Here is a 27,764-nt window from a genome sequence, read left to right on the forward strand (position 1 = left end):
TAACAGACAGAAATAACTCCATCTGAGTATTGTGATCTGTCTCCATGCAGGCGTTAGCTTCACCAAGTTTTAGTTTTAAAGTAGCTTGAGGCTTGGCTACATTGCTTACTGCCCCCACGGAGGTGTTGCCACAGCTTCTGTCGTGCATCATAACATAGACCTGACTAATCGATGATCAAATTCCTTGCCAATTATTTCTATGATATGATTTGAATCAATTGAATCGATTAGTTGTCGCAGCATTCTCTATATTAATATTATGTTAATATCCTGTTGTTTAAACCCACTCAACTCTGCAGCTACCTTCAGCTCTATGGAGCATTTTAGCAACTTTTAGCTAATTGTTTTGGGTTTACTGCTTTGGTTTACTCTAGTCACTCTCGTTAAAAAGCCAGAATGTTCACTACTTGTCCATCAGAAGACAGCAGACCATTAAAGTGAGGGACTAGCTGGTGAACATGGAGCATTTAGCAGCTAAAGAGACAGATTTGTCCCTCAGGAGTTGGTGGAGACAACAAAAGAACTACAAATTCCAGTACATCCAACAGGCTGATGTAAGCAAGACTACAAATAAATGCTAATGTTGCTCTGTATCTGTGTAGAATAATCAAAAAAACACAGCGAAGGTTTGAGCATGAACACGTTTGATGTAAAAGACACAAGAGAACGGCAGACATACAAAATAATGCAACACCTACTACCTGCAGGTGGCGCAGTTGACAAAATTGCGGTAGCAATTCTTTTTTTGTAATGACATCAACATACACATCTATAGGTCTGAACTGCCGACTTTTCTTTTCTAGAGGTTACGTAGAGCAGCATGGGTAGAACTGGTACGACGTGGTGAAATGGTTCGTTACCAAGGATCATTTAACACGCCTCCAGATGATATAAAACCTGACTTATGACTCGGTTTAACGCTTTTATGTTTGAACATTTGAAGTTGCATTTTAATGTTTTACGCTTTCTTTCCTTTTCAATGTTTAAACGCAGTATGTAAAGCACTTGTAATTGCTTTTGTGTATAAAATAAACTTGCCTTCTGAACAGCTCCTTCTTGTGGAGACTACAGCTCTCTAAACGCGTGTGAATGAGCTACAAAGCTAGTTCCGTGAAACCATCCCAAAGAATAATTATTTTGGTTGTATGAATGTATATTCAACCTGTTAAACGATTTTGCTGTACAATTTTAATATATCACATTCAGTGTTTACAGCGAACAGTGAGGCCCTGCAGAAAGCAGAGGGAGCTGTGCAGGCCAGATGAAGGGCAAACGCAAACCCAGCTGTGAACATCACACACAACGCTGCATTAAATCCATCATCTATCTCATTAGCCTCAGAAACTAAACCAGATATTCAATATTCACAAGACGTCGTAGGGAGAAATCAAATGTCTAAAGGGCATGCTTGAATTATGTTTTCGTTTGGGATTGATCTGTCTTCTCAGAAGCTCCTCCACTGAGTTAGTAACGAGCAGACAGAGAGGTGGGGGAGGGAGTCATCCATCCTCTCAATGCTCACTCTCGCCCAGTAGTGAAGAGCACTCGGACTAAACCCCACCATGCTTGGACCAAATCAATGCACCCTGAAGTAGCCTGTTGTAGCCACCCTTAAGATTTCAAGGGTAGGGAAGCACATATTGTGGGAAATAGGTGATCAAATACCTTTCAATTCCCTTGATTGAAAGTTTGACCTGCAGAGAATGAATCTGAAATGAAAATTGATCGGACTCGGACAAAGCTATGGGAACAGACTTGGACAGGAAAGCGATGGACATGTTATGTCCCTAGCTTTTTCAGCGGCTCGCTTTGTCAATTTTTCCAACAAAATGCTGCTATGTTTTCGAAAAATTGATTTTGGTTCAGGAAGAGAATCCAATTATCTCAGTTGTTTGCGCTGTTTTGGAGTGCAACTACAGTATGTGCAGTTTTTACAATGCAAATGTGTTGCTGTATCAATCCACCCATAAAATGTGAAAGGTAGCAAAATCTGATTTGGACAGTACGGGTATTAAAGTTACAATTCATAAGATTCTCATTCCAGTCCATTTTTAACAATATGTATGAAGTAATTATTCTCAGCAATAGCCATTCAATGTATTTGCATTCTGTAATTGTCTCTCTCTATACGACGCTTTCCATTGTTGCCAACTTGAGTCCGGCCATGCAGGATGGAAATGAGGTCTCACAGAGGGAACCATACATTCACAGTGCGCTGAATGGGATGCAGAGGAGGACAGCTGATGCATTGTGTGCCTTTCACTCAGGACAATAGAAGATTAGTATTATCGCATCATTTTAAATGTCTTCTCTGAGTATTCTTCATTAAAACAAAGTGCTCTGGGCTGAGCTGTAAAGCGATACATCCGTTGCTCTTCCTCTGTTGCATTAGTTGCACAAAGTGTGTCCTGCTGACTGCAATAGTTGACGTGTCCTTTTAAACAAAACTCCGGGGCCTACTACCAGTTCATATAAATATCTGACCAGCAGAAAGCAGAGTTATTGCTTCACAGACGATGTGCAGTTTCTTTGCGCAGACGTGATATGAGGCTAAACAAGAGGTCCTCTGGGCTCACTCAGGAGTGCTCACTTGCTGACTGAATGCAATCGAGTGATTATCTGGTCTCTCGCTTGTTCCTCTCGTCCTTGTGGTGAAGGCGTACATGATACTGTGAGGAAACACGCAAAGCTGGACAACAAAAGGAGGAAATACGCTATAAGCCCTTGTGTGCTGAGATCTATACTTGAATTAAATAAAGGAATATTAAGAAATGAATGTCTACTTCAGTACTCGGTTCTCAGACTTTGAGAACTTGTTTTCTTCATATAAACAACTCTTTTGCACGTGAACTGATGTATGTATGTGATGTCAGAGCTCAGGCAGGCTGAACCCATATTGATTCATCTCACTAAAGTCATTTTCATGAGCGTGGGTGTAGGAAGAGGCTGAAGCACGACAACAAAACCAACGATAAGGAAGGACAATCTTTTAAAAAGGAGACAAAACCCGTTTCTGTTGTATGAACCAGACAGTCTTACAGCTTATATATAATAAGTGGATGTCCTTGAATCTACTTTGTTTTAAAAGGACAATGCCAGTTTTCAACCTATTTTCTACATTTCACATTCCTGACACACAATTCTTTAAAGAGGAGGAAGTCATAATGGGACCAATTTCACTGTGGAGAAGAATGGAGAAAATTGAATTCCAGGTATGAAAATGAATAATGTGTTTACATTCTAAAGTACCGTATATATCCTAAGTAGCAGCTTGGAGGATTATGTGGTGCACATTTCAATCCAAACACTTACTCAGGCACCCCCCCCTCCCTCATTTCTTCTTACCCTGTGATGATGAAGAAACAATGACCCAGACAGAGTCAGGATGCAACAGGCAGATAGACAGATACATAGAGGGGGTAAGTTTTGCTGAGCGGGGGCCTGCTCAGGCCGGCCCAGGTAATGGGGCCGTAATGGGCTTTTATCAGCCGCACAGCTGATGGTGGTGTTTGCCCTTCAGTGGAAAAGCAGTGCAAACAGGAAGTGCTGCGTGGAGACATCCCCAGATGCCGGACTGAGTCATGATGCCTGCTGATGACCACTTCACCAAAACAGGCTCCAATAAAGCAGAGCTAACCTGCCCGTCATAAACCACTCACATTGTCCCAATTTGGTGGCAATTCCTTTTATTTCATGTTGCCCGCCCCCTGAATCAACCTAATGGCGCTGAATTACTTCAGCCTTGATGCACAGGTAAGAGCAAGTCTTTAAATGCATCCTAACAGCAATGTTCCCTCAGTAAGAGTGAGGAGCTGATAAGAAAATGGGATTTTTACACACTATCAGAAAAGCAGTGCTGACTGAGCAAAGAACCAGTTAAACATTAAGCAAAATGGAAACTGCACTGCAGCGCTCTGAAGCAGCTTTTTGATCAATAACGATCAAACATAACACACACTATGATAGAGCTTTTATTTCCACTTACCCCTCTTAACAAACCGTATAATGTTGACTTTGGAGCAAACTCTATAGAAAACCGGAATGAGCGTGGTCGACACCACAGTCGGTTCACGTTTTCAGTCAGCTGCTTACCTTCCATTTTTAAAAGATCGCATCTTAAACCTGCATCCTAATTCATTCCTGTTCTTATCATAAGCTGCCAAAAGCACCTGTGTGAGGAAGCGGAGGTCCGCAAAGGGACTAGTGTAAGAACAACAAAAGCATCGTGCCATTAAATAGCTGAAGCAGTAAGACAGCCTGCTTACTAGAACAGTGACGTATCTGACGTACGTGACAGAAGATGCCTAGTAACCATGTTGTCCCACGAGGGTTAGAAGTAATTTCACGGGTGCATGGCTTCTTTGAAGTATCACTTGTGTTAATCGTAGCTCCTCTAAGTCTGCTCCGCGCTGATCAATGGCGAGAGTTAAACATGAGGAACATCACTTAACTGCAGGAGGGGGAGTGTATTGAGTAGCCAAGAGATCAATGTGACGAAGCCTCTGCAAGATATAACTTTCTTGTTGCTATTAAAGCGTCAGTGAAACTGCAGATAGTCACAGTTGCCCTCTGCACAAGGAGACATGTGTACATACTCAAAAAAACTCCCGTGACCGTACATCAACATGGACCGAATTCAATCATGCATGCAGGCACACTCTTGCTGGGCATAGAAATTAGTTTTGCATAACATTCAACAATGACCTTTCTTTGAAAATCCTTTGGTTGGTGCATCCGTCCTCTGATGCAGTCTAAATGATTTGGTATTTGTTGTATAATAATAATCAATACTTTATTGAGTCTGTAATGGGAGACTCGGTTAGAAATTACAGGATATCTATAAACACGATGAATTAGCAATGTGACGTTTGACAAACACCGAAATCTTTCCAACGAGTTGTACTTGAGAGACGTCCATTATATCGGTATCGTTCTGGCGCTGCCAGACACGCAAACACACAAGCAGACAGACAGACAGAGACAGAGTGAGAGCAAGGTAGGGGCGGAGCAGAAGAGCAGAATCATTAGTTGACCGGAAGGGAAAAATGTGCTCGAGCTGGTGTGAGCAGCGAGTTTAATGCTTGTGCTGAAATTGACAGATTGCAGCGCTGTGCACTTTCGCCTTCTACGACAAAGAAAAAGATAAAGAAGCTCTTTCCGTTCTTTTGAACGGCTCTCAGAAAATAATGGAGCCATAGGATCTAGCTCACTTCAAAGAGTCGGTGTTCCAATCGCTACGCTGAATCAACTGGATTGGACGGATAACTTATGTATTTGAAATTACTTTGGTTAATAACCGACTATCATCCTCCACTCTGACTCACATTACAAGGTACTGAAGCTAACAATAACAAGTACCCTAACAATCTAGAATAACATGACTTATGGCGAAATAATATCCTCAATATCCTCAGTTGTAGCTCAGAGGCAGAGAAGAGCCGAGGAGACGTGCTGAGGCTCTGCGAGCCCCTGTGGACACACGGCATACAATATAGGAGATCCCATCACTGTGGTCAGCAGAGCAGACAAAACAGTCCCCCATGATGAGGCCGGCGTCTAACTCATCTCATACATGTTTGATGCGGCCACGACTGAGCTACAACATTCTCAGCAACAACCCTGATGGGTTTGTGCTCGTGGTCTTTTGATGCTGGAAGTCACCTGCAGATGGAGGGATGGGACGGCACTGTTCTCCACAGCCAATCAACAGTAGAGAATCACGCTCTCTCTCCGGGTGAGACACCACCTCCAGTCCCACGCTGCGAAAGGGAAGGTGTCCCCGCTCAAAGGCTATGAGAGTAGTACCGGGTGACCTCCGTCATCGGAGAGGAGGGAGCTACGAATTTGCAGATCACACCTACAGAAAGCGCGTACAGTAGGAGGCAGTAGTGTCTATCTGGAAAAAGACTCGCCACTTTTTGAGCATGAAGGGCACAGTTTATCTTTTCAAACCTCACAATCTCTCCACCAAACAATCTTTGAACGAGTTAAATAGTCAGACATTTTGTAGTTTGGCCAACTCACACAATCCGCTTTAATCAGTTACAACTGAGTCAATTTGCTGGTGACATTGCTAATAATTTGAGTTGCAGCCTTATCGTTTAACCCCAGCAGTAACCTATGAATCCACTTCATATTTTCAGAGGCGAGTCAGCCCTGTGAAGGAGCAAGAAGAAGGGAAACGTAATGTTTTTAAATCTTTAAGCCTTAAATATCGTCTATCCAAACCTTTAGCAAACACACACTCAGAGAAGCAGTTACAATCTAACTGATATCTCTTGTGCTGCAGCTATTTCAGTCAGTACACATGGCCAAATCCTTCCTGTCGCTTGCGTTTCACCACAGCTCACCCTGAAAAAAACCGAGACTGACACAGAAGGGAGAAAACAGACTGCGCTTGTCTTCCTTTCCCTATTTCTTGAACGTTCCATGCTCTTCCTACACAGACGCGGTCAACGTCTTAAGGGTTTTTATTCTCTTGCAGAATGAACAGCTAACTTGCCCTCTCGTTATTACACTTTATTTACCACGATTACATTTTTCCCCAACACTGTAAGACAGTGATGTTTGGCTCTGGGGCATTTGGTCACTGCACACATTGCATGTGAGGTATCTGGGAGGTTGCATCTTCACTCAGCTCCAGGACGCCTCAGTGACACCGATGGTTTCATTCAAGGTGGCACAAAAAGACATCGAGGATGTTGGTTTCATGGGAAAAGTAAACTTGCAACTTTTGATGGAGCTTTTCTGTTGTATTTTTTTTTTTAAACATAGCTTGATTTATTATGCATGCAACATGCATGAGCTACAGTATGTATCCCAGCAGAAAATCCTATTTGGATTTGCCTCAAATTAGAATTAAATCAGAGTTAATTAATTAATAAAAGAAGAATTCAGCAAATTTACACTAGAAATTGCTATTTCATCCTGGCTGATCCAATTTATCCCAATTTGTAAAGATATTTCGCATTGAAATCAATCAAATTAATGTCAACAAACTCTGCTTTCATCTGCTGAGCTGCGGTATTACAACGGCTCTTTTTAACCACGCACACAATGGACGTGTCGGAGGGAAAACTTCTACTAACAAATCACTCCAAACAAATGTCATGCAGCTTTATTAGCTGGATTAGCAGCTTTTGAGCCAGTGTTGTGAAGCAGAAGCCTTTCATTGTTGTGGAGGAGGAACAAAAAGACATCGAGTCAAGATAGCTGAGTTGAAGGAGCTACCGTGTGCATGTGGAGTTAAGGCTGTCATTTCAGGTTCTGCGGATTTCTTGATCTCACATTTCAATGTTTCCCACTGTGCTAACCTGAAATGCCCACATAATCTATATTCTAAAAACATCCTCAGTAGATTAGTTGTAATGTCTCCAGTTAGAAGAGGAGCTTGTTTTGTGTTATTGCACATTTACAGTCAATACGTTCTATTGATTGTTTTGGAGATTCCGAGGTTGCCGGGATAAAAACATTGATCATCGTTTTAAGTGTCAGTTGTTTTTTAACACTGGGAGGAATGTCAACATGCATGTAAATTGGAATTCAAAATGTGGTTTGACCCCCTTACCAAAGACTTCATCTAGTGATTCAGGCTCTTCTGCTGCTGCTGCTGTCTCCACTTCTTCAGGCTCAGGTGACGGAGCCTTTAACAGGAACACAAAAACAGATTGAAGAGGTGAGGCACTGAGGTGCCATGGCAACGGGGCAAAGACGGAGAACAGAGAGAGAGAGAGAGAGAGAGAGAGGGATCGTTACGAGAGAGAAAGAGAGAGAGAGAGAGAGAGAGAGAGAGGGATAGTTACATCTATTTAGGCTTTCGGGCTTTGTAATTGCAGCAGAATTATGCTCAGAGACCCATTCATCATTCATTTAACATTGAAAAGAAGGTGCTACACTTTATGAATCAGATTTTCCCATTTTGATGCCAATTCTGAATATCTAATGTTTCATCAGTTGTATTCATCTGAAAGGATTTATACTGTAAAGCAACTGGGTTATTACTTCTGTAATTGCGTTGTGTCTTTAGACATTAGAGACCCTTCTCAGCAGAAGTACATGTAGACCTAAAAACAAACTCTGAAATCAACTACAGAAACACCAAAAATAATTTCCAGCAGGCCGATGTCTATTAGAAAATCCATTCTGATGTACTTCGGAGGTAGATTTAGAGCTCCGTTTGAAGCAGGACAGGTCACCTTTTGCTGCTGTCACTGAGGGGAAGCTTATATTGAGGAAAATAAAGATAAAGGACACCATTTAATCTTTCAATGGAAACATAGGCCTGTCTTATCAGGCTTTCCAGTTGTACGCAAGTATTGATTCAGCTGTAACTCCCGGGCAGCTCTGGTCTGATTCACGAGCCATGAATTAAAGATTATGCAGGCTGAACTGTTATGCCTACCTGTAAGTCCCTTATGTCATGTTCATTTCTTTCTATAGCTATATGACGATTAAAGTTACTTGTTTCTATTTAGTGGTTCCAAGTGAACTAAATATCTGCACATGATAATCCTCACATTTTATAAATCCTCTTACTGATTCCCTCCTCCTCCCTGATGACTCATGCAGCCCCAGCTTCCGCTTCCGAGTGGGTTTGCCAACATCGGGAATCAACACTGGCGTTCAAAAACTGTGGGCACACCGCTCACAATCACATGAGCATACGGGAGGAGAGCAACGGTGACGTCCTCCTGTGAGCTGAGGGGAGGTGGACAAGTGTGGTGAGCAAGCACTTACCGATGCAAATCACATAAAAAGGTCAACAATGTGCTGCGCTTTTGAAATTTTATTTGTCCATTGAAACAATTACATTAAACAATGAATGTAAATTTGTTTTGACACAATGAGATTCGGATTCAATCAACAGGCTCAATGCTGGATTCTTTGTGCTCTTTTCACCGTTTTGAGGTGTGCGGGTCTCAGCTGGGTAGGGTTGTTTCGCTCCCACTCTCAAATCCAATCTGATCAAACCACAGCCACCAAAATTGCACGGCATTTGCATTGATATAGCTCACCTTATCACTGCATTCCCACAGTCTGTCGAGCACATCAACATTTCTTCCCATGAGTAAGGCTCTCAGTATTCAACTTTTGTTGGATTTTGTCCACGCACACCCACACGCATAGAGACAGCTGTCTTATATCTCAATTCAGCCTTGCACTTTATGTAAATGTTGAAAATTAGCGATGCAAATAACAAATCCACATTCCTGGAGCTGAGCCGCTGATGATTGGATGCTTGTTGAACTGATATTGTTGGAGGCTGGTGCAACTCATCGGACTGAATCCGCAAGTAATGAGGTTTAGGGGGCCTTTTGAAATATAATTAAATAAACATTTGTATCTTGACATCATTTTCAATCTGATGATTATTTCAGGCACTTGACTCAAACACCCCATTTCTATCCCTGCTGGGTATTACGTGATGCAGAGACTGAGCTCTGTGTTTCCATGAACCCAGCAGATTGCAGTCAAGGGCGCCTTGCCGAGTGCGTTGGAATAGCGCCAAGCGCACTTTCGGTTAATTTCTCAGAGTTGTATCTAGCAAGCCACAGATTTACTACTTGTTGAAACGGTTGCCAACATAACTACATAATAATGCCGCATTGTGTGCAGTGCATTTTGAAACTTTCAGGACCTAATTATTTAAAAAGTGGTTATCAAGTGCTCATACATAAACACAATTATTTGCTGATTAACAGACAGCGTGTCTTTCCTCATGTAAGTCAATGTGGAAAAAGCCTTTTTGGGGCGTGAAGGACGAGGAGGTTATAATTCCATGGTTTGGCCACTCTGTTAAATTTGCTTCCAATCCTGGCGCTCTTCCTGAGGGCTTGGTGAACACGCATTTGTGTCCATTTGTGTCCATTCATTGACTTTGTATGTAATCGCATTGCACGAAAGGTTCACTTGGTGTGAAGAAACCATTATGTTTTCTCTTAGAAAGCTAAGACTAACTATCTCAACACTTTAAAAAAACAAGAACAATGCAGTTGTAATATACAGTATATGCCTGTTAGGCAGCTTTAGCCTGTCTAACAGGCTAAAGCTGATGTTTTTCTATATCGTGCATGTAGCCATTAAGATTTTAATTTTAAAATGCAAGCAGTGTTTTTAACAAAGTCACTGAGCTAACATTAGCTTAATTAGCTAGTTAGCAAGAGCCAAAGAAATCTGCCAGCCACAGCTAAAAAGGAGAAGCCTGTTTTGGGCTACCTCTTTCTGGAATCAAGGACCCTTTGTTTCAACAATGAATACGAATTTAAAGTGGAAAATCTGCCACCTTTATCCCTGTATACAAGTGTCTTGGCTGTTTGTTCTGCTTAAAAGATATCAACGCTAATGTTTGTGAGCATATTTGCTTGTTTGACGGGTGTCTGGAACACTCAGCTATGGGGGTTCCTGCCGCAGCTCCACTCAGCCCTCTGATCTCCATTCAGTACTAAGGGTGGTGTATGGGGTTCAATGTGCCTTGAGTAGGTAGAGGGAAAGAAGAGTGCAGCCATTCGAACACCTTTTCAGGGCTCGGCTGATTGGAGACTTTCAAGTAATCCTCTTCGCCATCTGTGGTTTGGTGATAGCTGTGCCCTTCAGTGTTTCATCCTGTTCACACTTCGGAGATGGATTGGATCATCTCCTTATCACTAAGATATAAAGAGCACCACACACACTGTATTGTCTGTACCTTTGAAAGGCCAGCTTCATACTATCTCTTCCAAACGAGCACTTACTTTTGTGGTTCAAATAGATGAGACTGTGAGCCAAGCAGTGCTATTCTCGGTAACGACAGAGTACAGAGCGGGCTCGAGGTGAGAAAAGTGGAATTATGATTCAGATGAAGACAGATCTCCCACAGAGGAAGAGAAAAGAAAAGAACAAGCCTGCTGGGCTGGTCACACCACACAGAGCGCTCTAATTGGGTACAATAGCAGAGCTGAAGCCTTGAGGTCTGCTAGCTGAGCCTCAAGCTCCCTCATCTGGAGACTGCGATTTAGTAGTTCCAGTATTATGACTCAATCACAACTAACATCATGGAAGGATTGACAAAGTAGCATCATATTGTGAAGCGGTTTTGAACTGGTGGACCACATATGAAGCCTTCTGTGACGACCCTCTCTGCCCCCGTCTGCCTGTTCGTTTGGCTGCTCTCCTTGCAGGTGTTGGAGGTGGGTGTGGCAGAGGGTCGTTAGGCATTGGAAACACCTGAGGCCATTAGCAACACTGGCCCTGTGTGCCAGTGCACCCTGTATTAAAAACCCTCTGGATTCTCAGTGGGTCGCTCTCCCCTTCCTGAGACACCCATTGTGGTTTTGGTTGGTTTCTACACTATACAACACTGCATATACACTGTCCACGCACCCACCCACTTACACTGCTGAAACTACTGACTTCACATGTCACTGTTAGTTTAAGTTTGTCTTCTATGTTACTCTAAACCTAATAAATAATTGTTAAGCTGCTTCACTGAATGCATCTCCCTTTTTCGTCATTGCCGTTCGGCCCAGTTTGTGACAAGTGGGGGCTCGTCCGTCCAAAAATGATTGGCTTGAGGCTGATATTTGGTTCTGAATAGTAATGGTTTGGTCCAGCACACAATGTGTTTGGGGGATGCATTTATTTTTTGGCAGCTGAGGTTGGTCCTGCAGCCAGTGTGTGTTTACACGAGTTATCTGGTGTGAACTAGCAGCAGTGAGTACATGGTCCTCTAGTGTGTTAGTTTGACTTGTGGAGCATCCCTGGTTAGGTGAAGCAATGTGGTCCGTTTGGCTGCGTTGGTTTGTTTTTTTGATTTGTTATTTTTGTGTGGTGTGCGGTCAGAGCAGATTTCTCGGGGACACATCCAGAGCTGTCAGGTGACTAACCAGCTTGCTGGGGGCCTAACCGGGCTACTGGTTTAAGTGTTTAAAAAGCCTACCGCTAATCTGCATGAAGACTAGGGTTCAGTGAGGTAGATTAGTTTGGGATAGGCAGTCTAGGTAGAGGGAATTCCATGTTAGTTTGGGGGACAAATCATTGTCTCAAAGGAGTAAAAGTGTAATAATTAGATTAAACCGTGTGTATATCTGATCTAACATAAGCTGATCTTACAGTCGACTCTTTTTGTTGCTGTCAATCATCAATGCATTCTAGTATGCAATTCTTAGTTTAGTTCATTGTTAATTCTTGAAAGGCTTGTAATATTTTGAGTTGCACCCACTTTTCCTTAATGCACCTTATCTAAAGTTGTTTCTGTATTTTGCAAAAATAAATAGCTAACAACCTCATTCTTGACCTGTTTGAGATTTCCTACATTTCCCCAAATAACACCATCTGATAATATGAATTGTAGGTTATACTTGAGAGAGAGTGTCACTTTTTCATGTTCTTTTGCCAAGCTGAGAAAAGTGCACTCTCTATCTTCCCCGCGATGGATTCTTCTCTGGTAGTTCAGCATCAGTAGAAAATGGTAAGAAAAAAAAAAAAAAAGTGTACTCCAACTTTGCAGCCTTGAGACCACATCCTGATGTTTCCTGTTGAAGAAAAATCGATTCCCCTCACTGTAGCTGGGCAGGAAATATCTCACCGTGATATGCAACATAGTCTCTGGCTGCCAGTGATCTGTACATACAACACCACGGTGTCAGAAATGCATGGTTCATTGCAAATGGAGTCATTTTAAAAAAGTGCGCTGTTGCATTTCTTTCAGTTAAATCAACCAAAATGCAATGTGCCTTTGTTTCTACTCTGGCAGAAACACAACAAGGTCGGTGTTATTCCGAGTGGGATTTAAGGCTGTGGGATTTAAGGCTGTGAAATATCGGCGGTGTGAAAATGTCAGAGATATTTGTCAGAGCTGCTGTGGAGGTGTGACAAAGGAGGCACGGGTACATTTTACCCTTCCCGAAATGATAAGGGACTGGGAAAGGGATCACGACTCAAGACAACAGCACCTGAACACAACCTGCTTTACTCTGTCCCGCTGTGTTCCTGCTGAACTGTCTCTATGACAACTGGCTGTTTTGCCAGACCTTTATATTGACTTTGATGTCATAATAATCAAGCCTAAAGAGAGGGGGAAAATAAGCCACAGAGAGACATACAATTATAAAGCTGAATAAACAATGTGGCTTTGGCACGACATGCAGCCCTAACACCTCTCCTGGCAGCTTCTCACTTGACAAATGAATCCTCTTCTCTCGCTCCTGCTCTTCTCTCGCTCTCAGAGTGTGCTTTGCAGACTAAGGAAACAAATCATCTGCGGGGCGAGCCATCAACCTCCCTGCTGTTTTCGGGCTCCCCTCTACCCCCAGTGAGCCGACACGATCACTGCGCTCATTACGGGCAGCGGCCAGGTAGTTGGCCGCGAACCAGACCACACAGTCAGAGCGCAGGTTTTTTTCTACGCTGCAGCCCACGGCCCCTAATGCTGTTTTTCTTTCCACACCACCTCGCTCAGAGTCTGGCGTGAGGGGCTGCTCAAAAACAAGCAAGCAACCTCTTCATATCTGATCGCAGCCTCAGCCGTAATGGCCCAAACCCATTACATTCGCTGTAATTTTGTTACAAAAAGCTGTGACAAAAAGGACTTGAGCAGTGCGGGGGAGTTGACATAATGATGTAATTAATTTACATTACTGCCCCAGTTTAAGCCGGATCCTCCTCCATACTTGGCGCACAGGATAGTGTCTTGCTTGTAATTTGTCAAAAAAAAAAAAGATTCAAACTTAATCTCTCAAACATATTTGGTTCCCCGGCCAATTAAAAATGCCTATTGTGAGGGGCCTAACGACTTTGTTTGCTACAAAAGAGAAAAGAAGAAAATCACACTTAATATCTTACTTCCAGCAGCAAACACGATCCATCCACCAGCATAATGTCTTTCCGCCTGAGACTTTCATCCTGTTTTGAGCACGACTCAACAGCAGTACAAGAAGCAAGTGCACTGAAACATCTAAACGTTGCATGCTGTCAAAGAAAAACTGTGAAAAATCAGCAATTTCTAGATGGCGACAAATTGTTGCTGCTGTGGGAACGATGATGCTATATTATCAATGTCAGACAGCTGACCTTTGTGGACGTAGCCAAACAGAGTCATGATGACCACCGGGCCAGAGCTAATGGTTAAATGAGATAGGCACCTGGAGAGGTGTTAGTATCAGCCTTGATGCACACAGTCACCTATTTATTTCCTACATGTTCCAGGCTTGTGGTTTTGAGTGGGTTGTTATAGGGCGACACCTAAGAGCCATAGAGACCCATCATGCCCCCAACAGGCACCCCACAGATGGGCACTGCGCTAGTCATAATAGGGTCTTACTCCAGCACAGTGGCCTTTGACTCAAAATAATGCATAGATATGAATGGTTATGGATAAACATCCACTCAACATTTGCGAGGTCGTTTCCGCCTCATCCCTTTCCTCTCCACGACAAACATCTCCAAATGAAGCAATGAGACGGTGCTTTATTCCATAGATCACTGCTTCTCAATACGTCTGAGAGAAGAGTAGGAAGAGTAGGCTGTGGCAGTGTGATCACCGCCGTGCCGTAGGTGAGAGAGTCACCACAAACACGTAGGCGGCTCAGAAACATATCAAATCTCTTTTGAACATTGAAGGAAAGCCATTACAGGCATACAGACCTTTGAGATAAATACACAAAGAAGAATTTAGTATGTGTTACATAAGCTGTGACTTTTTCAAAAGGCATTCAAGACTTGCGCACTGTAAAGTGGTGAACAGTCTGACTGAAAGATGAAGGCAATAAATCAGAATGACTGAACAGAGTCCAAAGTCCTGCTGTTAAAGGCCAGTGTTCACACTGATTAGGTTAAAGAAAATTCTCCAGCACATGCTTCATTCTCAGGCCATCATTTTGACAAAGACACACACACACTTCAAGATATTGTTATTCCACATGCACAAAACAAGACACTGACACTCCTGCTGTGAGGATTCTTACCTTGCTGCCTGTGGGTGACTCCCTCTTTCCTAGGTGCTGGCCCATGCTGGTGTCAGAGACTGTAAGAAAAACAGAGGAATGTGTTCACACCAGGAGAAGACTGTAAACAGCATATTATGTGAGCAGTGTGTCCTCATCCTTGTCTAAGCAAGAAGGGCTGCCTCTTGAGTGTGAAACTGTATCACACACAGCTCTAAAAACACTGGTGCGTTTGCCAGTTCAGTGCGCTTCGTTTGGGCTGGTGTGAAAACTGTCAACGGAGGCCTGGTGCGGACCAATCAGCTGGACCGGGGCCGCTAGAAAAGGAGGGTCTCGGCCCGCTTCCAAGTATGCTTATTTGCGCTCTCTCCGGCGTCTGAAAAACTCCACTACGGGCTGCCTCGGTCCTGTCGCCCAAACCAATCCAACTAAATAGGCAAAAGCACAACAGTTTGCAAATTTTGTTTCTTTTTCTGATGGTCTGCGGAGTTACCACTGCTTTGACACCATAGACTGGATATAATATGTGGTTGTAGTCACCGTGAAGTCATCCATTGGTTTCGATCTGACTCTTTGAAGCCTTTTTGGTCGTCAATCACAAGGATGCCACGCCCTTAAGCATACACTGCTTTATCGGCTATCGAACTCCAGAATGCAATGGGATGAACATCATGCTGTGTTGAAGAAGACTTGAAACTCACGACTAAGAGCATTAACTCATGTTTACAATGTTTCCTGAGGTAAATCAAGTGAAAAGCAGGGTCATTTTCTCATAGAGTTCTATACAATCGCACTTCTTTTTGAAACAAGGAGTCGCCCCCTGATGGCCATGAGAAAGAATGCAAGTTTAAGGCACTTCCGCTTTGGCTTCACTTCACTTCACTTTCCGTCTGCCAGTGATTTAGCTACTTTACTGTCCTCGTCCTTGAATTTGATGCAGATCTGATGCAACATTTTTTAACAACAACGTATCATTTTGCCACAGGTGCCGCAATTTAGTCTCATCCTCACCATTACCTGCTGCTGTGCTGTCTAAAGATATGTTTGGTGGTGATGGAAAGAAAGGAAACAAAAGGGGGGCCATTATATCTTACAAAAATGCTGCTAAACTACAGCCTTTAATGATATGAATTACAATATAGGTAATTGTGCGGCACTAAGAGATGGGGGCTACATGAGAGACTGTGTCAGTGATTACTGCGTCACAGCAGTATGTAAAACTAGAGGGCTGCAGCAATAACTCCAATAAAACAGAGAGCGAACTGACTGACTCCAGAAAACAGGTGTACTGCAAAGTCTGTGAAAAGCACCTACACGTCCTGAAAGTGAGAAATGTACGTGAAGTAAGGACAGGTCTCAGGTGTCTGAGCTCAAAGCTCACAAACAACATAAAACCAAGCAAGAACTTTCATCCTCATAATTCAATAACTGAGGCAAATAAGAACTGCCGTTTATATGCTTAACAGGTGCAAGTGAGAAAAGGTGTAAAATTGTTTTTTTATCAAACTGTAGTGCTGAATATCACATGAATCAAAATCTCAGTTTACACCCACAATTCAAAGATCCTCTCCTTTACTTTCAAATAATCTCACTGAGCATTTTTGGCTTCCAGGAGAGTTTTTCCAGACATCAAAAAAGGCTTTCATCATATTTGACACCTATTTCCTTTTCTGGAACGTGTCAAAAATTGTAAAAAAAAAAAAAAAAATGCTTATGCTACACTACAGTTCATGCTAAAAACAGAATGTGCGGTTCATATATACGCTCTGTTGATGGTCCACATTGATGTTGGAACAGGCGTCTAACATTATGGCTGGATGCACAGCCAAGAATACAGAAAACTGTCCATACTGACGGCAACAATGTTGAAAAAATTATCTTAATTCAACTGCATGAATGCAGTATGTGTCACTTTTTATTATTCAAATTTCAAATGCACCGAACCTCTCACATTCCCTACTCACAGGTCAATCAGTCCGAAGGATTCAAAAATATGCTAATAAGGCCTTTGAACAGTCACGATAAAAAGAAGATTAAATCATGACCTACTCATTTCCTACTGTTCACGCACGCACACGCTGGTATTAACACTTTATTTCCACAGTGAATACATATAAAGCATTGAGAGATGCCATTACATCATTACATTGTCCTCTGAACAGGGAGCAGAGGGGAGCAATGTTTACCACAGGCAGCAGCTTTAGCAGTGCTTCAACATTCACGATAGCAATTTTAAAAAAGGCTCCCAGGAGCGAAAAACACTCGCAAATCTCTTCTAGTTTCTCTTCTGATTATAATGTGGCCCACTGACGCCTCTCTACGGAGAAGAGCAGCCGCATCTGAAAAGGAGCTTATTAATGAGGGACATTTAACAGCCCTTTGTTTGGCTACTTGTAAGCAGCGGAGATACTGTGAACACATATCACGTATTTGCCACTATGTTCACCAGCTAGTCGCTAACTGTGTCTGTATGCTCTGTGGTGTTGGGCAGGTAGCGTACAGTGTTTGTTTTTTTCTTTTTTGGATGGAAACAAGGTTGGTGAGGGCGTTGAGAGTGAACCAAACCAGTCATGGGTTGGGTAGTTAGTGATTAACACCGTAAAAATGTGAATCCTTAAAGGATTTCCCGGGGCGGTTAAGTTTGGCATGACAGTATTTGTGCATGTTGAGAGATCTGTTCCACGTGAGCCGGTGTTTTCAGCAGCTTGGACTAAATCCAGTGAACAAACAGTGCTTGACTCACTCCAATCGTACATGCTCATAATCTTCACTAAAACCACTAAGTCTGAAGTATGTCGAGAGATCGATGAAACACAGTTCATGTTTACTTGGTAACAGCTATTTGCTCTTGAAGGCTACAGCCCTTTTTGATGATGCAAGAAAAAATGTGTTTAGGCTCTACAAGTGCTAGATCTGCCCATATTGATTAATCCAACTTTGAAGGTGCACAATACGAGATTGGGAGCATTTCAATTGCCTCTCAACGGCTCTCAACATGTCGACGTCTGAGCCAGCGGCGCGTAGCTAACAGTGCCAACAGCACTGACAGTACGGACTACGGCAAACATGTTGACAGAGCAAACAGTGTTTACCTGAAGAGGAACGGGAGGGTTGGCGTTAAGCTTTCACCGTGACGCTGTGGGTCGGGACGGCGTTATCAGCTGTAAACCGCCACATGACAGGAGTGCGGAGCGGCGACCGTAAGCTAGCCAGTGGGGCACGCTCACATGCATGAACATGCACTACAAGTACATCCGGCCATGTCAACAAAGCAAGGAGTAGCTCGGATAACACTACACACAGAGGGAGTCTCCTCAGGTACACATTACTCTGCTACATTGTAACATAGGAAATATTTGTTTGCTGCTATATAAATGCTCCAAATGTTGCACATTGTTCCTTTAAATAGGTCTAAGCTTAGGTTCTTGTTGCACCAACAACTGCTTCAGAAAGGCTTTAAGCAGCTTAAAGAAATTAAACGCCCAGACTCACATTAACTTGTTACAGTTCCTGAGTGAATATTGCACAATAAAAAAATGTATTAGCATTCTCCAAATACATAACATTGACTTAACATGGGCTTAACATTGATTAGCGCTATAGAGAAATATTGGTGTGAAAAACCTCACAAACACATTTTAAAAAGCCTGTGAACTAAGAGAATGGTTGAATCGTGTCTGAGTGTGCTGGCGGTTGAGCCGTAACAGTCATAGAAAGCACAACCAAGTAGCTATAAAAAATAAGAAAGTAAAATAAGAAACTCCCTGTTGATTAAACAAAGAGCCACAATGATATTGTCAGCGTAAAAGCTGAAATCCACTTTGATGGACATGGGGGGAGACATGGCAGGGATTCTAGTGTATGCAACTCAACTCAACGTGAGGCCTTGCAGCCAGTTTCGCTCTCGAATGTTACACAATCAGAGCCGAGATCCTGCAAGGACTTGCAAAAGACTGTTGCATAATAGAGTGCGAGATGCAGAGAGGAGGGGTGGTGGTGGGGCTGTGATACAAGGCTGCAATTACAACGGTCCAGCTGTACTTTTTGCATGTAACAAAAAAAAAGAAAAAAAGAACACACTTGTTTGCCTAATTTTCAGAGACATTCAGAGATAGGAAGGCAAAATAAATGTAATCCCTCCTTCACAAATTAACCCATGCGTTGCTGTTAACTGCCAGGTGTGTCTGAGTGCATCTTACTTTTGGAAACATTTCTGTTTTCCTTTTAAATACTCCATTAGGATGGTAAAAGCTCTTATGACGGGGCGGCTACATACAGGCCAGCACCTGGAAGAATCCATTATCACACAGCACAGTCTGCAGCACATTTGAGCAATCATCTGTCTGAGCTGTCCATCACATGTCGCTCTTTCAGCTCATCCAGTTCAAGATTCTTCTCCTCACATACAAAGCCCCTTCATAACCTCGCCCCTTCTTACCTTTCGGACCTCCTGCATCGACACGATCCCAACCGCAACCTCAGATCTGCCGATGCCAACCTCCTTACTCCTCCCTACTCTGTCCTAGCATCGGACCTGGGGGGGGACAGGGCCTTCTCCATTGCTTCTTTCAAAACTGCACCTAAAACTCACCTATTTAAATCAGCTTTTAACCTGTAAAATGTATGTTTTTTGTGCTGTTCCTTATTATTATGTCATCTATTTTGTATATATTGTAATTCCTTCTATTGTTTCTGTTTTTTAGCATGTAAAGTGTCTTTGAGTGCCTTTTAAAGCGCTATACAAATAAAATGTGTTATTATTATTTCAAAAAAGACAAAGCCAAAAACCTGCATGTCGACATTCAAACAAACCATCTACCTTATGTCTTCTGTTTGTAGCACATACTGGACCTATTTTCTGTTCTCTTTCAGATTTCAGTTTCCCACCTTAACAATGGAGAACAGAGCACTGTCCACCAGACGGATTGCAGAACGGCTAAAGGAATAGTACCTGTAGTGAAAACCAAACCAAATCCCTCTGTTTTTCAGTGAGGATAGAGGAGGTACAGCTATCTATTTCACTGACTGTAGCTCTGTGGAGATGAGAGGGATATTACCTTGCTGAAACTTAAATCTCCCTGTCAGGATCAGATGGTTTATAATGCTGTCAGAAAGGGCAGAAGGGATTACTCTACAACAACCACCGCAATAAAACTCTTGGGAGCAATCAGGTTTGGAAACAATATCATTCGGCACAATGAGGCTTGGTTTATCGCCCTGCAGTAAGTATGTTTGTGGTTACATTTTGGAGAAACAAAGCCAAAGCAACATTTCTCCAATGGATTTCACACCAGTGGGTTTGCCCTGCCTGAAGGATACTCCCACAGACCGAGGGTCGGCGAGATGCATGTGAGCAGCCAAGTAAACAATGTGGCGCGTTTTTATTGGGGTTTTTTCTCTCTCTGCAGCTTGTTAGTACATAAAAATGTCACCCGCTAGTATATAATACAAGCATTCAAGTCCAACTTTCCCATAAAGATGAAAAAAAAAAAGAATCTTTTGGGAAAATAAACTCCACGGTGGTGAGATTTTGTTCTGTTGGAATTTAAGAGGCTTTTAGGTCATGGACTCCACTAAGACAGGGTCAAGCAGAAAAGCAGTTATATCATATTATCATAGATTTATACATCCTGTCTGGTAATGTTGTTATTACAAAGTTCAAATACAGGCCAGTGTCTAACGATTTCTGTCCGAACAGCTTCTTTCTAGATCTGTTCCAGCAGCGCAGCAGCGTTCACCAACCAACCTTATAACGACGCACTTACAGTGCACGTGTGTTCTGCCGTAACCGCTGAATGCATATTTGATTTGATAAGAAGCCTGCCTAGCACACACACACACACAGCACGCTGACAAACCTATTTCTTTCAGTCTACCGCTAAAGCTGTAAGTGGCTGGATCACGTGTGTGTCTGTGTGCCGTTGCCTGGCTCCTTTGTTTCGCTTTATGTTTGCTCTTGTGCAAGCGAGACAGGAGCCAGTTTCTTTTTAAACCCTCCGGCTGACATCAGTGACTGCACCGTGTTGCTGCACTCTACTGCGAGTCAATTACGTAATAAATATGGAGCCTATGAATGTGTGTAGAGGGGAGGAGAGAGGACGCAAGAAAGAGTGATAGGACAGGGTTACACATTGGATTTCTGTCAGTAAAAAGGACTATCTTCTCTACAAGAGATTTGAGGTCAAAGGTCAACATCTGTCCCCGACGGATGGCATCTTCTTGTGCAAATAGAGATAAAGTCGGACAGCAACAGTTGTCTTTCTCCTGCTAGAAATAAGACTTCTGTGCTCGTCTTCCTCTGTTTTGTTCAAATATTTCAGAAAACAGAGAACAGAAAGCCAGCCAGGCTTGGCCACAGTGACTGAAGGTTAGTGTACGGTTGAGGACATTTCATGGTTCAACAATTTTCTGAGAAGGTGTTTTGCTTAATTCCCAACCAGAGAGACAAAATAACAACTCCACAAACAGGACAAAAAACAATCGTGACCATCACCGCTCCTTCTAGATAGAAGTGAATTCAGAGTTTTGTCAGCTCAGCGACCAGTCAGCCGCGAGCATCTGGCTGAACTAAAGCAAATTTGCCCGTTTGGGTTCCAGCTGCCCGTCTGAAACTGCTTTTTTTACTGTAGCTTCCATCTTTTGTTTGACATAAAATAATTGCTCATTCAATCTCTTTCTTGTATACACACTCAGATGTTGTTTTGAAAAGGGGGGGGGGGGGGCCAGGGGCCAACCTCTGGGTATGAAAAGTGAAGACTAAGCGGAAGTACCTTATAATTGCATTCTTCCTACTGTCCAGCAGGGGGCGACTCCTATGGTTGCAAAAAGGAGGTCAAATTGTATAGAAGTCAATGAGAAAAGGAACCTACTTCTCATTGATTTATTACCTCAGTAAACATTGTAAACATGAGTTCATGGTCTCAATCTCTAGGTTCAAGTTTTCTTCAATACAGCACGATGTACATTTAGTAAATTATGATCCCATATAGAGTCAAACAGACCATGAAGCAGGGTATGCTTTAGGGCGGGGCTACCTCGTGAATGACAGAACGCTACCACGGCGTTGTTCAGTCTGGGAGTAGTTGCTGTTTTTGTCTTAAACCTTTAAAACTTTCACAGTGTGTTTTCAGTTCGTGAAATTGAATTATAAACGCTTTGATCGCCAAAAAATGTCTCCACCCTCCCTCATCGCTTCTGATTGCAAAAAAACGAGATAGCGACTGTCAAAAACCAAGGTGGCGGCGGCCAAAATGCCGAACTCGAGGCTTCAAAACGGCACTACACAAACCAATCGGTGACGTCACGGTGACTTTGTCCACATCTTACATACAGTCAATGGTACAAGCGGCTGATATTCTGCACAATTTCTTTAAATTTCTGAAAAAAACACCGTAGGACTTGCCACCTTGACTTTAGCAGAAGAACAATACTCCCAGGGGTCCAATGCTGTGTATAGCTATTGCCTTTCAAGCATATCCTTGGTTTGATTTGTTATGCATGGGCACCTCCCGTCGCTCCCTGGGGTGTCCCAGTAATGAAGCCCCGGGCCTGAAGCATAAGCTCAATGCTCCTCGATGGAGATTCACAACCGCTGCCACCTGGGGTTTGCCATCTATTAATCCAAGCTACAACCTCTCGACTCGGATCCGGTGGCAAAATATTCAGCTGAACCATCTGCTGCTGTGATCTCTGTGAGGAGCTGACACACTGCATGCTGTGACACCACTGCGGATGATAGGGAAGCACCCCGAGTTGACAGGCAGCACCACGCCTTGGGCAAAGCTATTGCGTATTCGCAGAGGAGGTGTTCATGCAGCAGGTAATGTGACTCAACCTGTCCTGCCAAGAACAGGCACAGACAAGAGGGGAAGTGAGAGAAGAGAGGAAGTTTGTAAGTCTGCGAGGACGGAAGTTGACTAACCTCAGTGTATCACCTGCAAAACACAGATATAGAGTGCAGTCACACACACATTTAGTGGGCAGAGTGGGAAAACATCACTCAGTAAGGGACATTTTAACACAACGCCTACATTTCTTTGCTTAACTGTCTGCAAAACGACACTCACGGCCTGCTGGTATAAGCCCGTCTTGTAGACGAAGCAAAGGAATGCAGAGTGACACGCGTGACGGCGGCTGAGCAAACCTCTTGGCATGTTCTTTCCCGGCTGAGCTGAAGCAAATCCAGTGAAATGTGAAGGAATGCATTCCTGCCGCTTTCCCACCTCAGGTATAGTCGCAGGCCACCAGAGGCTCCTCCTCAAACTATGCGAAGGTTAACCCACAACTGCTGTCATCCCGCTACGTACACGTCAACACAAGCTTTTTTTGCTTTTTTTTTTATGTCTCGTTAGTAATCCTTGACATGCCACAAGAAGCTACAAGATCATCACAAGGAGAGTTCCATCACTGCAGTGAAACTGTGTCGAAAGTGAAACACCCGTACAATAAGGATATCTGCCATGTGTGACCGTGACAAGGTGAATTATCCCATTACACGGTGCACCTGATATGTTATGTATTGAAAAAAAACAACCGTCTTGAACAACTAACATGATCTGCTCTGTGTTCTGAGGATGAGAAAAAGCGAGGGTGGGGATTAAACCTACATGTAGTTCGTATACAATGGAGCCAGAGGTTACCGTGCCGAGCGTTCTCTGGCTAGAGGACAACCAGGGCTGCAGGCTTTAATAAATCAGCGCAGTTCGGATGTAAGCAGCCACTCATGTGTGAGTACTTTATTTATAGACCGTGCATAGAAGCGGCGGTAAATGAGCATGTCGCTGCATTGAAACCCACTTTCTCTCTTTGTTTTTTCTTGAAAAGAAACAGACTGTGTGTAAACACGACAGTCCATATTATGTCATAGAGTCTAATACTGCTGTTACATCTTGGCAGTTCTCCTCTTCAACAGACCAACAGGGCAGCGATCAAGCTTGTTCTGATACAGGCCTTCACTGTTTTTTTAATGTAAAGTAAAGCAACAAGTTAAGCTTGCTGTTGGCCAGTCCTCGCTTAGGATGCAGAGTGATTTAATACTTAATTTCCTCCAGGCTTCACACAGTGTAGCCTATGTTTTAGATTAAAAGCCAGTTGACACGTCTATCCACTGGCCAAGACAGAAAATACAATATATTGAGACCACTAACACTGAAATGTTCATTTCCCATTGAAAGTGCCACAAAATCTAGATGTCAAACTCCATTTAAAATCATCACATTTAAAGAAGACACAGTGTGATGCATGATGACGTGCATCGTGTGACACTATTTATACTTTATAAGAATCCTCATGCGGATCTGATAAATTCGGCATATATATGACCCGCCTATTAAAACGCACTTTTAATTAAGTTCAAAATAAGTCCCGTTGGTCCAAGGGTTCACCGCGAACCAAGCACACTGGGGTTTCCGGTAGCGAGCAGTACGGAGCAATTATACATTTCTGAATTATATTGGGTTAAAGACATTTTTGGCGCGCGCCATGTATGCCGAATTGAAGACACCCATCTAATGATTGACGTCGGGCTTTACATTCGTTCAGCACAGCGCGTTGTATTGCCACTAAGCAAAGAAGCGTTAAACGTACGTCGACTGTTAACTGTGATTGGTTTAACGAGAGAAGGCAACAGGGCGGGTGGTGGTGGTAGTATTGGTGGTGGTGTGGGGGGGGCGACACTGTCAAAGCAGTGACACTGTCTGGTGACAGTGATAATATCAAACAACACTCCGTCACCTCGACTTAGACAGACTCGGACGAGCCAGAAAATTACATTCCTGACATATTTCCCTGCAGGGTTTCAAAACGGCCGTTACGCGTTGTAAACAAGTCGACGTGGATAACATGTTTACAATCATTACGCCATGTATTTTGCCCCCCACACACCAACAAAAAAAGCAGTAACGTTGTGGCGATAGTAACGTATGTGTGTGACTGTCTTTACATTGACTTTTTCGCCTCGTATTTGTGTTTTTGTGTGTGTGTGTGTGTGTTCATTTGGCCATATCGACTGTGCACATACCCTTCTCCGGTTTTGTCTGTGCCAAATGCATCCACAGCTCGAGCCTTGTACTGGATGTAACCAACTGTCAGTCTTTCCTTCAAAAGCGGTCGACGGTGGTCGTCAACATCAACAATAACGCCTTTCCCCCCCTTTATGGTTCGCCGTTTGCAGTAATCACTCAAGTGTCTCCGTATCAGGGGGGAAAAAAGGAAAAAGAAAAAAAAAAAAACGTGTCACGGTGCTTCCTGATTTAGGTACTGTGGTGGTGATGTTGTTTGTAAGGGGTGGGGCGGAATGCAGCTTTTAGTCCGCCAAGAAATATGTGGCTGAAAAACACGTCGGTGCACGTCTGTGCATTATTAGGAGCTCGTGCTTCTTGACAGGGAGGGTTAAATAAACGCTGCGAGACAGACTCGTGATTTTTGAAATAAGATCTCACATGGGCTGCCCCCCCTTACCAAAAAACAAACTCAAACAGTTTCGCTGTGAGGTTTGCTCGCTCAGAGACAGAACGGCTGAAGACATCTCATTTACTGCACCGCTCTGCTTTACTGTTACAGGCTGCTGCCTGCACCATACCGGCAGCCAGCGGGAGGTGTCAGTGCTTTGCTCAAGGGCAGCAGGGCACTGTTGTTGAGGGAGAGGTGGGTGACATTCGCTGCAGACAGGCAGTGCAGGGATATAATCCTACTACCTACCCGCTTCCATCAATATCTAAAAACTTCCACTATTTGAATATGCATCAAAGTGTTCCTTTAAAAATCTCAAATTGGTAAAGTATCAGACAGACTGCCACTGTAATAAAAGGCTGAATATTTCTGTCATAATCCGCCCGTGAATGCATCAATAATATCATCATAGGCCTACAATGTTTGAATAATGTAACACTGAAGCAAATTTACTTCACTTTTGTTTTTCTACGTTTTGGTCACATTACTTCGGTACTTTTAGTTAAGTGACACTTTGAATTCAGGACCTTGTAATTGAGTATTTTTACATTGTTAACTGATCTGAATTCAGCCCTGCACTTGCTGCAACAACAAAAAAAGAAACCTGTGTCGCTCGTACGACACTGACCAGTTCCAGCTGGTCTCGGATCCCCTGGAGCCACCTCCAATGTCCTAGAGATTCATGTTGGAGCCAATTTCCTCCTGAGTCAGACAAAGGCTTGTTATTACCAAACAAGTGTTTCTCCAGCTGTCACAAGTGTCCACAACATAAAAATAAGAAACACAAATAGTCACAGAACAAGGCATGTACCGAATGGGAAAAATATAAAAACTCCTCGAACAAAATCATTTCAATAAAGTGATTCACTGGATTAAATGAGTGAGTCTTTTTTATTTTTATTAAATACATTTTTTTAATTCATTCACAACCGAAAAAAACCTTTGAATGAATCTAACTCGTCAGTGTGTGAGGGTAAACTGTGTTGTGACCCCAGTAAACGAATATGGATTGAAGAAGTATATTTAATTAGATTTTTTTTAAAAAACACATTTTCTTCTTGACTTCTGGCTCTGAAGTTATTGGAAATGTTTGGATCACAAGAGTCGGAAACAATCATACTCGGCCACCACTGGAATCAAATAGTATAATACCAATCACCAGCGGGCCGATTGGTAACCAGTAACTACAAAGCTATCTTCACTCCACCTGTCTCTCCTCTGCTCCGCTGTGTGTGTGTGTGTGTGTGTGTGTGTGTGTGTGTGTATGCGTGTGTGTGTGTAGGTAGAGGCTAAGCATTGCACTTGGTGAAACACGAGAGCCGAGGATATAAATGATAATCATGTCACATTTTTAGCAGTGCTCCTGCAGAATGACCCGCTCGTTTCTAGTTTATTCAGTAGCTGGAACAAGGAAACGTTTTCAAATCATTGCTTTTCATTTGGAGGTGATTCTCTGTCTTCAAAATAACATCAACCAAAATCAATATTCTCTGCTCCGAAATATTACCTTACTTTTTGAGAACATTGCATTAAATTGCATTATTTCTGGAGGCAAGGGTTAATATTTGTTATTCAATTGGAATGAAATTAAATATACTCTGGCTCCTCACAATGTCAGCAAATACTGCACACAAGTGCTCTTAGAAGGAATGTACAACATTTTTTCACACTTCCTTCACACTTCCTCATACTTTCAGCTACAGACACCATTTCAACTTTAAAATGTTGAGAAAACCCTGATCTATTGCTGCATTATTCAGCTTTTTGATATCTTTTATACTTTTTGAACTGCAGCAGTTGAACTTTTATGATTTTTTTCAGCCCTTTTCTGCTTTTATAATGGGTGTGTATTGCGCAGCTTAGAGTGCGTGATGGCACCGCTAGAGTGAAGAGCAGCTTGAGATTCTTGTGAAAAAAACATTTGTCTTTTGCCACTGTGTCCACAATCTTCACTCTTCATGCATCATTTCTGGATGTAGAAGTAGCTAATCTTGTCCTTGTCGTAGACAAATGACTGTGGAATCCCACAGATTTACACATTTGGCACAGAAGCCTGTAATTGAGAGGAAAACCAACATTCTGCTCCATAGAGACCAATGTTAAATTTTGCTTCAAAAACATCTTCCACAGAACACGGTACCCCATTTCTAAATCGCCAGTTCAGCCACATTTTTTACGCTACAGACACAATTTTTACAGGATCCGTTCTTCAACTCATCCTTCCTCTCATTTATTAATATCGGAGCAATAGGAGCTACGGTTATGGGAGTTTTGAGGATTTGTTTGAGAGGTGTTTCCCTGTTTTATCTCCATGAAAAGGCTGCAAGGACACAGGTGTTTCTGATTAAGCTCATTAGTGATGTTGATAAACACACAGACTCACAGACACACACACAC

At 42.8% G+C, this 27,764-nt stretch overlaps 1 protein-coding gene across 1 annotated transcript in view; it reads right to left on the minus strand.

Moving 5' to 3' along the window:
• The window catches only part of LOC142955077 (myelin basic protein-like), a 33,598-nt gene extending 8,111 nt beyond the window's left edge, over window positions 1-25,487 (minus strand). The window contains exons 1-3 of the mRNA XM_076096431.1: window positions 24,937-25,487; window positions 14,940-14,998; window positions 7,568-7,643 (exon numbers count right to left, since the gene is read on the minus strand). Coding sequence (XP_075952546.1) covers window positions 7,568-7,643; window positions 14,940-14,998; window positions 24,937-24,967 — 166 coding nt within the window. The 5' untranslated portion in view covers window positions 24,968-25,487. The remainder of the gene's footprint in view (window positions 1-7,567; window positions 7,644-14,939; window positions 14,999-24,936) is intronic.
• Window positions 25,488-27,764: the final 2,277 nt, after the last annotated feature.

This window comes from Anarhichas minor, unplaced genomic scaffold, assembly GCF_050575085.1.
Source record: "Anarhichas minor isolate MPS153535 unplaced genomic scaffold, ASM5057508v1 ptg000022l, whole genome shotgun sequence".
NCBI classification, from domain to species: domain Eukaryota; kingdom Metazoa; phylum Chordata; class Actinopteri; order Perciformes; family Anarhichadidae; genus Anarhichas; species Anarhichas minor.